Source organism: Colobus angolensis, unplaced genomic scaffold, assembly GCF_000951035.1.
Source record: "Colobus angolensis palliatus isolate OR3802 unplaced genomic scaffold, Cang.pa_1.0 Scaffold286, whole genome shotgun sequence".
NCBI lineage: Eukaryota > Metazoa > Chordata > Mammalia > Primates > Cercopithecidae > Colobus > Colobus angolensis.
The window spans coordinates 1,609,443-1,627,665 of NW_012116110.1; the positions used below are offsets into that span (position 1 = coordinate 1,609,443).

Sequence of the window (18,223 nt, forward strand, 5' to 3'; positions counted from 1 at the left end):
AAAAAAAAAAAGCATGTTTATGTACTTCCTACCTTTAAAACCTAGGTTCAGCCTTTTTCTTTCTTTCTTTTTTTTTTTTTTTTTGGAGTCTTGCTCTGTTGCCCAGGCTGGAGTGCAGGGGTGTGATCTCAGCTCACTGCGACCTCCACCTCCCAGGTTCAAGCAGTTCTCCCTGCCTCAGCCTCCCAAGCAGCTGGGATTACAGACACCTACCACTTTGTCCAGTTAATTTTTGTATTTTTAGTAAGGACAGGGTTTCCCCATGTTGGCCAGGCTGGTCTCAAACTCCTGACCTTAGGTGATCTGCCCACCTCGGCCTTCCAAAGTGCTGTTTAGCACTTTTGACAGTGACAAGACATTAGAGTTTTTCTACGGATAGCCCATATTTTTACCTTATAAATAAGTGGCCTATCCTCATTTGGGGCCCTTTGTAGGAACCACACTATAAACAACTGCTCTGTGTACAGTGAATGATAACCAGTCATGGCAAAGTAATCCATGAATCTGCATGAGTATTTTAAAAGACAGTTGGGTTAACTCAAAATAATAAAATGTCACCAACTCTTGAGAGCTTTATGTAAATGAGTAAAGCAACTAACAATCTCTTGGGGTTTGAAGAAAGAAAAGCCAGATGACTTTTTCTTCATGTGTGACAATAGGCTAGTTTTGAGATTGTTTTTCTGTCATATCTTAAGAATCTAATACAAGGAACAGAAAGGATCTTGAAAGGCTGATGCATCAAAATGGCAATTATTTCTCCTGTCATTATCACAGTTGCACAGAGATGCAAATTTAACAATGGGGAAGTGTTAGAGAACTTTTCCTAAATCATTTAAAAATTAGTTCCAAAGTCAAACCCTGTGGGTAACCAATATTATGATTCAGTGATTACTCAGTGTTTCATTTTTCATCCTCAATGATGGCAAGGGGCAGCTGGCTGGGGAGAACATATATTTCTTGGAAGAGGCAACAGACCAATGGACTAGTGTCAAATCATCCATTTGACTATGTTATCTGAGTGCAATTCATCCTCTGAAGAGTGTAATTCTCCTAGTCCTTCTTCACGCCCATCTGCAATCATAGAATATTCTGACTATATTTGTGTCCCCACGGATAGAGAAAGAGCCCCAGGCTAGGAGTCCAAATACTTGTGTTCCAGGCCCAGTTATCAGAGTACTTTATAACCTTGACTAAGCCCTCAACTTCTTAGGGTCTCCATTGACGCATCTGCAAATGAGCAATTTGAATTCAGTGATTCAAAGATGGCTTTGAGTTCCAATATTTTACTTTTCTCCCATTGCCTAATGCTAGTTACCAAAATCTCCAAATTCACCATTCAGTGAGATCTATTTCAAAATGGCTTGAGTCCCTCCTGGATACTTATAAGCACACAGCATTTGGCACTAGAAGAAAAGGAGAACTAAAGGAATAAAGGGTTGAGAAAAAGAGGCCCTGGATTTTCTAATATCTTGACCAGAAGGGTCAAGACGTAAGCGTAGTGGTGTGGTCATCCTTGAGAAGCACTAAGACTTGCTGGTAGGGTACTGCCACCCCTGACATAAGCACTTGCCTCTCTCCTTTCCCACTCCCTTTTCCCCTCCCATCTCCTTCTCTCCATTTTCCCATTCTTCCTCTTCTTCCTTGGCTATTCTAGAATACTTCCCCAAGGCAGGCAGCTTTTCCCACTAGCATTGCTTAGTACCCAGATGTCAATACTGTGGGCTGAAAAAGAAGCTGATCTGAGGGTTGAAGGGAGGAAGTCTAAGAAGATCTACCTACCTTCCAGCAATCCATGGGATTATCTAGTCAGAGCCTCAACACCAGAATTACACTTCTTCATTGATCACTTCATTCCTTCACTCATTCAACAAACACATAATAAGCACTTTTTACATGTATTTATATTTACATTCTTGCATACCCTGGTGATGTAAAAAAACAGCCATTCTGGATAAAGAAAATGTGGCACATATACACCACGGAATGCTATGCAGTTATAAAAAAGGATGAGTTCATGTCCTTTGCAGGGACATGGATGAAGTTGGAAACCATCATTCTCAGCAAACTAACACAGGAACAGAAAACCAAATGCCACATGTTCTCCCTCATAAGCGGAAGCTGAACAATGAGAACACATGGACACGGGGTGGGGAACATCACACACTGGGGCCTGTTGGCAGGGTGGAGATAGCATTAGGAGAAATACCTAATGTAGATGATGGGTTGATGGGTACAACAAACCACCATGGCACATGTATACCTATGTAGCAAACCTGCACATTTGGCACATGTATCCCAGAACTCAAAGTATAGTTTAAAAAAAAAAAATGCTTAAAATAAAAAAAAAAAGTCATTAACCTCAAAGAGTTTATAGGAACCAACCTTTCCCAAAATGCCCTTCCCTAATCCTTATATGGAGCACAAGGGTGATATGTGGTCAAATAAACTAGGGAAACCCTGCATTAAAGAAAGCTAAACAGATTTCTTTATTTCAGGATTTCTCACTACCTTTAATATAGTTCTGTGCTCATGTACATTATGGCATTTCTCAAATTATCTGAATACCAAAATGCCACATAAACTTGCAAGCATGCACAGTAATGCATGACTAATAGAGGTATGAAATAAATGATATGAAACCACAGACAAAAGACTACCTTGGTTTTGGGGCACAGAGAAGGCTCTCTTGAGGAAGGAATCACAGAACTGGAATTTGACCAAATGGATAAGGGGGAGATAAACGCAGCATGTGCAGAAGTGTAGAGGCATGAGAGTGGATGGCTTATTTTATATTTGGACAGCATTTGAGAAGCACAAGGTATGTGATGATGGCAGAGGAACCCCTAGGTTGCAGGTTACATTCCTACTTATGATTAGCAGGAAGCCTGATTGCCTGCATTCCAATCTTTCCTGTTATTTCATTCCAAGTCCTCTTCAACCCTTGGACTAATATTTTGGCCATTCATTAGCCAACATCCCCACTCACACACACACACACACACACACACACACACACACACACAGAGTCCTCTGTAAGCCTGGAGTGCCATTCATTAGCCAGCATCCCCACTCAACACACACACACACACACACACACACACACACACACACACAGAGTCCTCTGTAAGCCTGGAGTGCTCTGTAAGTCTTTCCCCTATAGAGGATGGGGCTAAAAATGATGAGTTCAAAAGATTCTAAAATACTTTATTTGAAAAGCTCTGCCCATAGGACTCAAAGATTTGGTCAGTATCATTCTTTAAAACAAAGCAAAACAAACCCTCCAATGCTCTAAAAAGGAAAGAGGTTGCCTCTCTTATATTTGCTTTCTACTGGGTATACTGATTTCCCTGGAGCTCTATCAATTTGGGTGGCAAAGTAAAGATTAAATGGTTCAGATGTCTGCCTGCAACAGCAGATTTTGCTCTATGTGAGTTCATCTTGTGTTTGTTCATATACTGGATGCAGCTTTTGCCTTTGCTTTCAGGTAAAAACTGGAGAAACAGCATGTAGAAGGGGAGCTATTGTCTACTTAGGAATTTCAGAACTGCAGAGAGGGTTGAGGGAAGTCTTCCCAGGAGAGTGCTAGTCTTTGGGTTGTAGAAAACCAAACAGTGAATGTAATTTCTGAAAACTACAATGTGGATGTGAGTTTTCCTTCATTTCCTTGTATGTTGCAAACAATCTGCCCCAAACATTGAGTCAAGGTTTTTAAATGAGCATTGTGCCCCCAAATTATTGTCTAATGATAGAAATGACTAAAATAATGCAGTAAGAATTGTGGTTGGACATCTTTGGAATACTGGAGGGGATGTGATTTTTATCCTGTGTTTTCTTAATTCTGACTCATCACATATGGGTTTTTTTCTTTATTCATATTTTATGAAGTGAAACAAAATCTTTCAGGAGGTAACCTACTGACAGCTCAGATCATTACTGTTTTCTACCTACCTTAGCAAAAAAGAAAAAAAAAAAGAAAGAAAGAAAAACAGATGATTGCTGGAAAAATAATGAGGGAAATGCATCTCTTTGCTGAGATTTAAAAAACCAAGCCTGCTTGTTGTGCTACTCTGGAAGAAGCTGGACAAGGTTTCAAAATCTAAAATAAGGTTAGAATTATTTCATTCCATCAAACATCATGAGATGGATGGATCATCTCTCCACGATCATGACACTCTTTACTCATTTCAGTTTGGAATGAGCAAGGGTCGTCTTAACAGGACCTATTTATTTACTCTCTGCATTGATCCATTTGGTGCATGGTGTAAACACTTGGTAGGGAAGCAGCTTTCTTAATTTTCTTACCATTTTCTTTGTGCAAGGTCTGCTGAATTTCCTTTCTCTACCCTTGGATGACTTACTGTGGCTTTCTAGTTACTTTCAGGTATTAACAAACAACTTCACTTTTAAGGATTAGGTTCAGTCAAGTCACAACTGCGATGTCTCATCTAGTTTAGATCTTCCCACAGACTGGGCCACACAACAGCTGTAGAGAGAAAGGTTTGTGCCTTGTCTCTTCATACTTCACCTTTTTCTTCCCTACCTCTTCTCCCTCTTACTGGCTTCTGGCTGCTTCAGGGTTGGGAGGCAATAGGCGGGGTGGGGATGGAACAGAAAGGCAAAGGCCAGGGACGAAAGTTTCACTTGACTGTTGCTATTTAATCTAGAGGTGATGCCCTTCATACAGCACATAGCCAAATTCTGGCATTCCTGTCACGGCCAATGGGGGATCCCACTTTAGTGTTGCCAGACAGGGATGAGCAACTCTCTGGCTGACCATCTATGAATCTTTCTTAGCTCCTATAAGTCATGGTATGCCCCACCAGCTCCCTTCTAATGGAATTGCTGCACTGGCAGGCAGTTCTCTTGAGAAGAGTTCTTTTAAGGTACTGTAGCCCAGCTGCCTTCTAAATTGCCCCCTCAAACTCTGGAAGTGCAGTTCACTGGCAGCAAACTCCTTTTTCTCCACTCTTCCCCCACAGGTCCCTAGGGTCAGCTTCTTGCCTTTAGAGGTATGCACCAGTGCCAGGCTCCATCTCTGCATCACACACACACTCCAGTATCACTGATCAAGCTTTCTTAAGAACTCTGACCCCCTTCATCTCAAGGTTCAGAGCAATTGCAGAGCTCAGAAATATCTGCACATAGGGGAGGGGATGAGGTTAGATGGCAGTTTCCTTCCTCTATCTCTTCCATGAGTGGTTCCCTTAAGGCCCCTCCTTTAGATCAAGGTAAGAAAGGGGAAGCAATCCCCTTGCCTTCCCTGGAGAGGTCGAAAGGAAACATACAGCAGGGCAGTTCCGTGACAACGCTCTTTAGAGAAACCCCATCTCCAATCTCTCTGATTCATCTTGAGCCTTCTCATACACACAGGCTAGAAGGGAGAGACGGGCTAACACTGGTAGAGCTGGGGTAGGTGCCAGGGGTTGCCACTTAGCATATTGACGGTCTAGCACCACTCTTCAGAAAATAGAGGTTGTCGTCACTTGTTGTTTGGGGCTTTGAAGTCTTAGCACAGATACGAGAAGTCTCATGTAATATTCATTCATGTTTACATCATCCTTGAAAGCTGTATAAAAAGACTAGAGTCTGACTTTATCATGGTAAGGGCCACCAAAACCCTTACAACTAAAGGCTCGTGAAGATAACTGTCAGACTCATGGGGTGGAAAAACATGCATCGTAACTCATTCTCTTTGGGTGCCATCTGCTCACCATGGCAGCAGACCAGGGGTATTTCCCTCTGGCATACATCTCTTCAGACCAGGTTGTCTACCCTACTGGGGAGACAGCTTGTCCAGACAACCAGCAACACTGGAGCAGACAACACAATTGGAGTGCAAATGTGGCCAACAGGACCGCATCACAGCTGAGTCAGAGGATGCCTCTGGCACCACGGCCAAGCCAAGGGCAGTCTTGGGGGAATGCTGGTGAGCCAGACTGCTTGAAAATAAATATTCAGAAACCACCTTTAAAGTTCTTTCCCTAATGCAAGGGGTAATGGCTGACTACCAGTGGCCACTGGTTCCACATGAAAAGTTCAGCTAATACAGAAGGCTGCTGCAAGAAAGGAACGGACAGCCTCTTCAGGAGCAAGTGTGCATACACCAGCACCGCAGGCTCCATCCCAGAAGAGGCCTGAGCACTGGCGGCATGACTGAGAATTGTGATCTTTCCTTCAGCTGAACTTGAAATGTTTTTTGCCTAGAAACCTCAGGCTCTTTGTGTATAATCCAGAATCAGGTAATAATAGATTGATTTTCACTCTGTGTATGGCAAAGCAGCACATACTGTAGAGGAGTGGCAATAAGCTTCTCAATTCTTAATCTTATGGGGGAACCCATTCCCCCCATATAACCTCTTTCATTTTCAGTTCAAGTTTTAATACTTTAAAAATCTCCATGGCCTGCAAGGTCTCCAGTGATTTGGCAGATTAAAGGATTCCGTCTACTTAAAGTCCATCTATACCTAGTTTCATCCTACTCGAATCTTAAAGATCTGACCAAAAAAAAAGGCCTTTTCCAGAGGTTCTGGAAGCTCTAGAACCCTATGCCAGATAGGAGCGTTGCGCTCATTGAACTAGGCAGGAAAATTCTCCTAATATCAGGCACTGGACAAAATTTCCCAAGAACTCCAGGCTACCTTCATTGTTTTTAGAAAGGAGAATACTATGGCACCTGCAGCCACCTACCCATTGACTCCTCTTCCCCAGAACAGATTGTATCTGATGACACACTCCGCCTGGTTTGGCTGTCATTCCTCCAGCCTCTTCTCCCGGGGCAGACACCTGAATGACAATTTCTGAATCACCCCGAGCAGTTCAACTGAGATAACAAACTCATGATGAGTTACCTTTTGTTCCCTAATGAGAAGCTTAACGTTGCTCAAATTGTCAGTAAATAGAACCCAGCTTTGGCAAAAAATGAATGATAGAAAGAAAAAGGGGGCAAGAGCATGTGGTCTAGTCTAGTGGTTCTGAATGAGACTTGGAGTCAGCAGTCTTGGTCTTGTTCCCAGCAGCCTCTCTGACTCACTTTGGGCAGATCGTGTTGTGTTTGCTGGATGCTTTTTGGATCAGAAATGTGATTGTGGTTCACTTGGACTAGCATCCTGAGCACAAGTTGTTAGTGAGGCATTTTGACTGCAAATGCACAAAATATTGTCCACAGAGCAGGTGAGTTACTATCCTTTAAAGACAACTCTCAGATGTCTGTCATCTGCAAGGAAGGTGAATTTACAACAAGGCTGGCTACGGAAGCAGACACTAAGCTGGGACTAGGTGGGAAAGAGATTTCCTGGGAGAGATGGCTGTGAAGGCTCTCAGGAGGAAGGAGCCAGACTAGCTGGAGACAGGCTCAACGTCCTTATTGGGCACAGCAGCCATAGTGCCTAGGAGCCATGGCATTTTTGGGGTCCATGACAATATTTTAATTTTATTTTAAAATTGGAAGGGTAAAATGAATATAATAATTTCTAGCCTACATCATATACCTCTTTATGCCAATGCAGTAGTAAACCAAAATGTTAAGGGTTTTTTTTTTTTTTTTTAATGGAGGAATGGGCCCACCACAGCAAAAGGGCCTGGGGCCCACAAAAGTCATAAAGATGCCCTGGGTAGGGAAAACTTTCAGCGCAGGGTGCAAACCTGACCTCTGAGGAAGAGGAGAATCTGGGCCAATGGGAGCTGCCGAAGGGCCCCATGGCAGACAGAATGGCCTGCCCCTCTGCTATGCTTGGTCACTCTGGAGCAGGGAGCTGGGAGCAGCCCAGAGTGGTGTCTTGGTACACTCTCCTGCAGGTCCAAAGGTGAGGTGTCTGGAGACCCAGTCACTGATGGTTTCTTCAGCAAGTTCTCTTAAAGAGGATCTCTGGTCCCTGCAATTAGGTATCCAGGAAGCAAAGTATTATAATGTATGCACATTATCATATAAAGAATTATAGCTCCCCTCCACTCAATTCTCCCTGCTCATATCTCACAAAAAGATTCTGTTTCATTGGTAAGTCACATTACAAAGGGCAATGAAGATTTCATCTCTGCCTTTGATACTCACGTGAGTTCTTAGAGAACAGAAGCAGATTACAGAGGCTAATTGGTCATAGGCATTCTCCACCACTAGAATGTTCTCATCAAGGCTTGCTGGCCACCAGGAGTGCTTTAGAGGGTTTTCAAGCTTGGGATACGGAGGAGTGACCTTGCCTCCATATCAGAGGTTCTTTGATTCTATCCAGTCTGACATTCTGATTCTTCCTTTAAAATTCCTCCCCAGAGGTGGCAAAGTGGAGCCTACAGTGGTTTCTAGCCTGTAGATACGTTTATTTGGCACATACGAAGTTTAAAAAAATATGGTAGGGAGTGTTAGGTGTTGAATTGTGCACACTCAAAATTCAAATGTTGAAGTCCTAACCCCCAAGACTTAGAATGTGACCTTGCTTGGACACAGATGGGTGCAGATGTCATTAGTTAAGATGAGGTCATGCTGGAGTAGGGTGGGCCTCCAATCCAATATGACCGCTGTCCTTTTTAAAAGGGGAACTTTGGGCACAGAGAGAGATGTACACGGGGAGAATGCCATGTAAAGATAAAGGCAGAGACCTTCAAGCCAAGGAATGCCAGAGATTGCCAGCACACCACCAGAAGCTTGGAGAGAGACCCAGGACCAATCCTTCCCTCACGGCCCTGAGAAGGAACAACCCCTGCTGGCACCTTGATCCTTGACTTCTGGACTCCAGAACTGTGAAGCAATACATGTGTGTTGCTGAAGCCTCCCATTTTGCAGTATTTTGTGACAGCTGCCCTAGCAAACCACACAGGAAGCATCCCTTAAAAATGGATAGATTTGCCATGAAAACCTGAATTCCAGACTAGGATGGGGAAAGCCTGCAGCACAGGGCTGGATGCCGGGCATCCACTGGGTAGGCCCTGCTCTCTCAGGGAGGCTGGAGAACACAGGAGTGAGGGGCCAGGCTTCTCACCCCAAGCCGGTTATTGCTGCATAAGAATATGGGCCCAGTACTATCAGATGTTTTTATTTTTCCAGACAAGTTTGGTTTCTGTTTCTCAATGTGGGGAAAAATAAGATTTCAAATGCTAGCTACTAATTTACCACTCTCTATTTTCTCCCTGACTCAATCAACTTCGTTCATACACGTAATCTGGCTGCCTCCTCTGAGAATTTGAGTTCGTAATCTCTGTTTATTCACTGTTGTGTGGTTTGGCAAGATGATAAGGTAAATTATATTCAAATAAGATTATTCATGGGATTCAGGGTACTGAACAACTTGCCATCAGGAGAAAGTGACCTTTGACCTGTCCATTTTTCCCCTCTGCCATGTTGAGATGAGGACCTTTCTGAGACCATGTCTGTACATTAAATAACCATTTGTTGAGGGCTCACCACATACCGGGCTATGTGCTAGATACAAAGTAAACGTCCAGTGTATAAATGCATATGCTCCTTCTAATATTTTTTTCTGCTCTTCATAATGGAGAAAAGGTATTCTTTCCTTATTTTATTTTATTTTTTGGAGACAGGGTCTCACTTATCACCCAGGCTGGAGTACAGCGCTGTGATCACAGCTTACTGCAATCTTGAACTCATGGGCTCAAGTGATTCTCCTGATTCAGCCTCCCTAATAGTTAAGACCAGAGGTGCATGCTACCATGCCCAGCTAATTTTAAAAAAGTTTTTTCTGTAGAGACAGGGATCTCACTATGTTCCCCAGGCTGGTCTCAAGTTCCTGGCCTCAAGCAATGTTCCCGTCTCAGCCTCCCAAAGTGTTGGGATTAAGGCATGAGTCACTGCACCTGGCCAGGAATTCTTATTAACCAGAGATTATGTCACGGAAATGAAGATATTAAGCTGTAATTGTTCTGAGCTTGTAAATAGAAAGGGCACTCTGTTGAAGCTGCATTGCATAGCACTTCTCTGTCATCACTCAAATAAATTCATACAAAATTGCTAACAATGATAGCTTACCCTTTATACAGAACAGGCTATAGGGCAAGCATGGTTCTAGAATTGTGAATGGCATTGTAATTGTTAGGCAGCTACAATGTACCAGGCACGCTAAACACTTTACATACATGACTCCATGTAATATTCATTGACTCTATGAGGAAAGTATTTGATTGTCATTCTAGAGATCCGGAAATTGAGACCCAGACATACTCAGAAACTTGTTCAAGGTCACAGGGCTAGTAAGAAGTGGAGCAGGATTCAACCTCAGTTCTCTTCAATGCTAAGTCAAGGCTGTCTCCATTCTGCCACACGGTTTCTGTGTTTCACCAAGAGGCCCCTAACGGAGGCCAGCCCCTGGGTCCAGAGCCCACAAAGACCTGCCAAGAGTGATACCACATATTCACTCCTCCAATGTTCAGTGTCGATTGACTTGCATGCTATTAACAATACACACATTGCCATATAGTTGGAATTCAAAATCTTAGTTTCACTCAAAACACATATGGTGACATCTTGCATTAATTGTAAACATGTGCAGGAGGATCTCTCCATGCCCTTTTAAGAATAGATGGTAAGCTTTGTGTCCTCTTCAGAGTCTTGTAACTCATATAAGGATTATGGGGGAGTGGCTTCTAGGGTAATGTTCTATTTCTTTCCATGGGTGTGTTCAGCTTGTGAAAATTTAAGCACTTGACAGATGACACATCTACTTTTCTCTATGTATATTTTACTTGAATCAAAAGTAAGGAAAGTAAAAGGAATGGTCTCATCCTGTATTTAACAGAGTGCAATGAACCCCATGGACCCATCTCTCAGCTGCAACATTTCTCCATCCACTCATGGCCAAACCTCTGTCAGCTGTAACTCATCCACTTCCTCCTCACCATTCCTGCTGGATTATTTTGAATGCAGAATCACACCATTTTACCTGAACCTCTTCCCCTCCCCACCCCCAACTCTTACGCTGTGCTCTGTCTCTCTGATTTTCAGGCCACTACATGTATGTGGATTCGGTTTATGTGAAGCACTTCCAGGAGGTGGCACAGCTCATCTCCCCGTTGACCATGGCCCCCATGGCTGGCTGCCTGTCATTTTATTACCAGATCCAGCAGGGAAATGACAATGTCTTTTCCCTTTACACTCGGGATGTGGCTGGCCTTTACGAGGAAATCTGGAAAGCGGATAGGCCAGGGAATGCTGCCTGGAATCTTGCAGAGGTCGAGTTCAATGCTCCTTACCCCATGGAGGTAGGTGTACTGGTATGCACCAGCTGTGCCAGGGTGGGCGCTCTGCAGATGTGCCACCCACACACAGAGCTGGAGATGGAGAGGCTGTGGAGTCTCACACTCAGTCTGTCTTTTCTGCTGTGCCTGAACCATACTCTTTCTCATCCTCAGCCCCTCTCCTGCTCTCCCTTCCTCTGCGTCCCCTTTGCCTGCCTCCTTTATTACCTTCATTTCCTAGCAAGAGTCATTTTTATGAGAAAAAATATGGCAAAAGCCAGTCAACCAACTGGACTTCTTGGTGACCCTCTCCTTCTGAAGCTTGCACTGTGGTCACAGAGGGTTCAAACGAGGAGATCAGAACCCTCCAAGTAAAACTCAGTCTGGAGTTACCTTTCCTGAGAGCAGTTTTGAAGGTTTTCCTTACTTGAGTGAACTGTTTTTCTTAAAAACAAACAAAGAAAAAAGACTCATTTCTTTTTTTGCAACATAAATAATGTTGTAAAATCAGAAATAAACTTGCTATTATGGCCCTAGTTTGAAACAAGTCTTGATGCCTTCATTTTAAAACTTTTTCCAGTTATGTAAGTGATATGTTCAATGCAGAAGAATTAGAAAATTCAGAGACATGAAATGAATTAAAATGCCCTCAGCCAACTTCACAAAGGGGAGGACTACTAACATTAAAGGTTTACTATCTTTTAGACCTTTTTCTAAGCACATACATTGATACATGTCTGTATCTATGTATGTATTTCAGAAGCTACGAGCACTTTCAGTACTGACTATCCGGCCAAGTAGATAAAATTATCTCCGTATTTACAGACAAGAAGAGAGAAAACAGAGTGTCCAAGAAATTGGACATTTTTTTCTAGGTCACACAGCTGGTGAATGCCAGAGAACTTAGTAACTAAGTACGTGGACTAAAATCCGACCCAAAGCTGAGGAAGGAGGCCCAGCTCTGTCTGAGGACCCCATAGCACCCCTAGAATCAGTGGGTGCAGCAATATGGTTGCTATAAGATTGCCATAAAGATTTGGAGCTATAAGTAGAGTCTCGGTTACCCCAAGTTATTAATGTCCCTCACTTTTCACTTTGTGCATCTTGCAATATCTTCTCCAGTTCCCTTTAAAGTGCCAGAGAAGCAGATTATTCCTCTGGATGGGTTTCGGTGGTGCCATCTGCTAGCCTGATGTAGAGCTGCAGAGAACAGGGTTGGGTCTTAGTTTCTGATGTGTTTCATCTACTGATGGCGTGCCTGCCTCTCCCCACACCCCTTTCCTATTTACCTCCCCTACCTCCCCCCGAAAAAAAACACTCTAGAGAGAGCACAGTGTCTTTTGCAGTATGTGTGCTATTTCCTATCCCAAAGTCCAACCAGGTCTTGATTTGTTCTTGCAGCTCAGTGGAAAATTTTCTGTGAGTTTGGGTTATGAGGAGGAAAAGAAATGCATGTACTGCTTCAAAAGTTTCCTATCAAAGTCAGATGAGTCCCCCACACACACTGACAGTGTTCTCTTTACCAACTCCTTTCATCCAACCATAAGCTCCTCGGGCAACGTTTGTCTGAATCAAACTTTGCTGAATTTTTAAAAATCAATACTTGGAAGGTTACAACTCTGGACACTACTAAACCTCAATGCACATCCTTTGGGTCAACACATGTGATTTTGCTCTACCAATCTGAACTATTCACTGGTGTTATTTGCTCTCACTCATCAGGAAAAGAAAGTTGTCCTGAAGAAATCAGTGAGTTTAATGTCATCACATTCTTAAGTGAATTTTGAGAAGGAAAACAAACACTGGAGACTGTCTGAACAAGAGAACACATTGGCACAGAGGCTGTGATTAGCAAACGCTGATCAGGAATAGCATTCTTACCCCACCGGCTCTGCGTAAATTTTGTCATTCACTTTACCAGCGAGTGCCTTGAGAGCTAAATGTCATGGACCTGTGTTAAGTTTGTAATCTTAATTTGCCCCTTCTCATAAGTCCACATCTTTTCCTTCATTCACAGCCCTTCCCCCTTGGCAAAGACAAATTTCTAGGGTTCCACTTGGATTTTGGAGAGTTTAGGCACCGGGTCCCTGTGGGAACATTACTGTTAAGGTGAAAGGTACTTTAAGAACTATTTTGTCCAAACTCTTTTTCTTTTCAAAAAATGAAGAAACTGAGGGCTGGAGAAGAATGGGCCTGCTCAAGCTAATTGGTGGTTAACTAGGCTGGAACCTGAATAGAAGTTCAAGAGGGAGTCAACCTGCAGAAAAAAAAAAAAAAATTATTATTTTTGAAACAGGGTCTCACTCTGTCACCCAGGCTGGAGTGCAGTGGAGTGATCTTGGCTCACTGCAACCTCTGCCTCCCAGGTTCAAGCAATCCTCTCACCTCAGCCTCCCAAGTAGTTGGAACTACAGGCATGTGCCACCACACCCAGCTAATTTTTGTATTTTTTGTAAAGATGAGGTTTCACCATGTTGCCCAGGCTGGTCTCACTCCTGAGCTTAAGTGATCCACCCACCTTAGCCTCCCAAAGTGCTGGGATTACAGGCATGAGCCACTGAGGCCAACCAACCTTCGGAAAATGATAGAAAATTAGTTCAGAGCTTGTTATGTGCCTGACTCTGTGGTTGGATATTTGTAGACATGATCTCATTTAATCTCCTCAACAGTCTTACAAGACAGGTGTTTTACAGATAAGAAAACTGAGACCCTGGGAGGTGAAGTGATTGATATGGGTTGGCTGTGTCCCCACCCAAATCTCACCTTGAATTCCCATGTGTTGTGGGAGGGACCCGGTGGGAGGTAATTGAATCATGGGGGCAGTTCTTTCCCATGCCTTTCTAGTGATAGTGAATAAGTCTCGCAAGATCTGTTAGTTTTATAAGGATGAGTTTCCCTGCACAAGCTCTATTCTCTTCTCTGTGCCTGCTTCCATCCACATAAGATGTGACTTGCTCCTCTTTGCCTTCTGCCATGATTGTGAGGCCTCCCCAGCCACGTGGAACTGTAAGTCCATTAAACCCTTTTTCCTGGGTAAATGAACCAGCCTTGGTATGTCTTTATCAGCCGCGTGAAAACAGACTAATACAGTGATATATCCAGGCCCACCTAGCTAATAAGTGATGAAAATGGGATCTGAACTCTAGTCTGTCTGCCTCCAAGAAACCATTCTATTCAGAAGAAGCTGCAAACTAGAAGCCTAGAGGTCAAATCTAGTCCACCGTGGTGATCTGTCTGGCTGTGGAGTGGGGTTTTTCATTTTATTTTTGTTTTAATTTTTGAATTAATTGTCAGCATTGACAAACCCAAAGATTTCAAATAAAATCTAGAGTCATATCTTCTTGATAATTTGCTAGATACAGAGACGTTAGGCCTCGTATTTGTTTGCTAGGGCTGCCCATAACAAAGTAGCACAAAAGAGGTGGCTTAAAAAACCAGAAACTTTGTATGTCATCATTCTGGAGGCCAGAAGTTCATGATCAAGGTGTCGGCAGGGCTTGTTCCTCCTGAGGGCCGTGAGAGAGAATCTGTCCTATGCCTCTCTCCCATTTCTGGTGGTGTGCTGGCAATCTTTGGCATTCCTTGGCTTGTAGCTCTCTGCCTTCATTTTCACATGGCATTCTGTGTGTGTGTGTGTGTCTGCATCCAAATTTCTCCTTTTTATAAGGACACCAGTCATTTAAATTAGAGGCTCACTCTACTTCAGCATGACCTCATCTTAACTAATTACATTTGCGGTGACCCTATTCCCAAATAAGATCACATACTGAGATACTAGAGGTTGGCACTTCAACACAGGAATTGTGTGTGAGGGATGCAGGGGCACACAGTTCAACCCATAACAGGTCTGACTTCCCACATAATAGCAATTTATGAAGCTGAGTGACAGCTGCCCTTTTAGACAGGGGTTTCTGTCTCTATTTCACAAGAGGCTGCACCATACCCAGCCCACTTCTGCATTTCCACTACCTGCCTGGCTTTTGTAGGCACTGAAGTTTCAAGCCCTGTTCTGTGCTGCGTCTTCTCAGGTTATTAACTTACACAAGAGGACTGCACACCTGGGTGGTTTTTCCAGCACAGGTGAAGGCTGTGCTGACATCTGATCCCCCGTGGTTACAGGCAGAAGGTGGTCGACTGAGCTCACAGTTAAAGTTGCTGGTAGAGAAGAAAGCAAAGCTAAAGGGGTTGAAGTCATTGGTCCATGTTCTTTCTAACCATTGGAACATACCTGGACATGCTGAGATCGGGGTTCTCACCTCTGACTGTTGCATCTTTGTCCAGCCCTTGATGTAGAGTTCATATAGGAAGAAGGAAAGGAACTCAGAGGGTGTTTGCTCCTGAGTGATGGCAGGGAGGTAAAAAAACAAACAAACAAAAAAACCTGGCCTGTTTTCTTAGCCGATTTTTCCTTTAATTGAAGCTCATAATGCTAATTAGTTCTGTAGTTCTAGCAGAAGTGACATAGGCACTTCAGCTGACACTCAAGGAAGAAAGGCATATCCACCAATAAAAGGCAACTTTAAAGACTCTGTCTTGGTCCATTCAGGCTGCTATAACATAATACAATAACCTAGGTAATTCATAAACAACAGAAATGTATTTCTTATAGTTCTGAAGTCTGAGAAGTTCCAGATCAAAGTGTTGGCAGATCTGGCGTCGGGTGAGGGCCTGTTTCCTGGTCCATATGGCACCTATTCATTGTGCCCTCAAATTCCAGAAGGGGCACACTAGTAAGGGCACCAATCCCATTCCAAAACCTAATGACCTCCCCAAAAGCCCCATCTTCTATTACCATTCCCTTGGGGGATTCATATTTCAATGTATGATTTTTGAGAATTTGTGAGTGTCCCACAGACACTCAGATCATAGCAGTTTCATTCTCCCAAAAAGAGACTGTAGGTTGAGGAGGGTGCTGCCCAAACTCATATTTGGAAATCTGATTCCATGAGTCCTTGTAACTTGGCTTCATCTGGTTTGATTGACATGTCATTTGAAATCATTAAGAGCACTTAAGCCAAACTGAAAATATGTGAACATGTAACAGCATGCCATTTTCCTCTGCAGGTTATTTTTGAAGTTGCTTTCAATGGTCCCAAAGGAGGCTATGTTGCCCTGGATGATATTTCGTTCTCTCCTGTTCACTGCCAGAATCAGACAGGTGAGCATTCTCTATCTGTCATTGCATTTTGGGATGTTCCTGTTTCAATAGATGTTTGTGGTTAGAACTTGTTTTAATTGCTTTTAATTTTCATATCTTTCCCCTTCTCTCATCCTTAAAAAATGATTTAAAGGTCATTTTTTCTGGAATATTACTTTTTTTTCCCCCTCACAGAGGGAATCTAATGTTTCTGACACCATCAGCCAGTTGTCCTATCTTAGGAAGCTTTCATCTTTCCTTCCCAGGAAAAGAAAATTAAATAATACTCACTTATTCTCACTCCATTTTTCTCTTTAGAGGATATCTTGGGCCCATAAATGGGTAGCTGGGTAGATGGACAAAGCTCTCACAATCTACTGAATAGAATAATATATTTTAAAAACGCTTTCCAACAGTATGTATCCAAAATTTATAAATGTCCTTATGTTTAAAGATATTAGTATTTGGTAGACATCTCTAGATAGTTTTAGCTAAATAGGATGTGCTCTTAATTAAATTACTTTCCACTTCCAAGAAGAACCCTCAAATTATTTTATCATGATCAGTTTTGCGATTTCATAAATTTGATGTTTAAAATGAGAGAATTATTTTTACTCTGTAGAAAAATAGGTAAGCAAATTGATTCAAAGTGAATTAGAAAGCAAATGTTTTATAATAAGGATAATAATAATGATAACCCAGATATATAAAATTGACCTTATTGTTTAGTGAATTTGTTTCCTTGAGAGACCAAGGGAGACATTATGGTCACCCCGCCTTATTAATGAGCCCTTATTCTTGGTTATGTAGCATGGAAAGTAATTTATGAACTTGGCGTTTGAGGTCTTTCACTTAAGATAGAGTTGGTTCGTAATTTAATATGATTTCGGATACATTCTACAAGTCAGGGGACTAAGAAATCTTTTGGAGGGGAGGGGAAGGGGAACTGGGGGTCTCCTTCTGTCACTCAGGCTAGAGTGCAGTGGTGCAGTCACAACTCACTACAGCCTCAAACTCCTGGGCTCAAGTGATCTTCCTATCTCAGCCTTCTGAGCAGCTAGGATTGGCTAGTTTTTTGTTTGTTTATTTTAGTAGAGATGAGCTCTCACTATGTTGTCCAGGCTGGTCTTGAACTCCTGAGCTCAAGGGATTCTCCAACCTTGGCCTCCCAAAGTGTTGGCATTACAGATGTAAACCACAGTTTACATGGAAAAATATTTTCGACTTGAGCTAAACTGTTACCCCAAAACTAAACAGAAATCTACTAATCTGCTGAAATTGACTACTGGTTTTCCTAATTCTAATTTTTAAAAGGTTGTAAAACGGATAGAACCAGACTAGATTTACATACTTTTTAATGATTTAATCCAAACAATAATCAAAGATTAAAAGAGTCTCTAAATTTGATATAACACAGAAACCAACATTGTTTTACTTCTCTACATTTGATTCCTCTCTAATCCTATGTTAATATTTCAATTACATTCATAGTAATTTCACAACCTCTTTATCATTATTTTTAGACAAGGTCTTTTTTCTATCACTAGGCAGTGACACTGAAATTTATATTGCCTTGTTTTGTCTATGGCAGAAGAGGTGTTTATCTAATATCTGCACTGGGCAGAGGGTGGGTGAAAAGGCAGCTGGAGATAACAGAACCAACTGAATCACCCAGAAGTAATGTTCAGAAATGCTCCTCCTTTTGAAAAAAAGAGAATTTGTGTGAGCTCTTTCCTACTACACAGGTGGTCTGTCTGGTGAAAGGAAAAGAAAGCGTCCAGCGAAACAAGGACCATGTGTTAAGAGGGCTGTTGACCCCTCAGTCTGCGAAGTACAGACTCCTTCTGTGCAGGAACTTCCACATATATGAGTTCTTATACAGTTAGGTTAACCAAGGCTCCATACTCA

The 18,223-nt window shown here is 42.5% G+C and overlaps 1 protein-coding gene across 2 annotated transcripts in view; it reads left to right on the forward strand.

Annotated features, from left to right (window-relative positions):
- MAMDC2 (MAM domain containing 2) overlaps window positions 1-18,223 on the forward strand; it is a 179,657-nt gene that overhangs the window by 69,744 nt on the left and 91,690 nt on the right. For both annotated transcript variants that reach the window (XR_001002521.1, XM_011948898.1), the window contains exons 6-7: window positions 10,946-11,202; window positions 16,243-16,336. Coding sequence is in view for 1 of the 2 variants with exons in the window: in XM_011948898.1 (XP_011804288.1) it covers window positions 10,946-11,202; window positions 16,243-16,336 (351 nt within the window). In the remaining variant the exon portion in view is untranslated. The remainder of the gene's footprint in view (window positions 1-10,945; window positions 11,203-16,242; window positions 16,337-18,223) is intronic.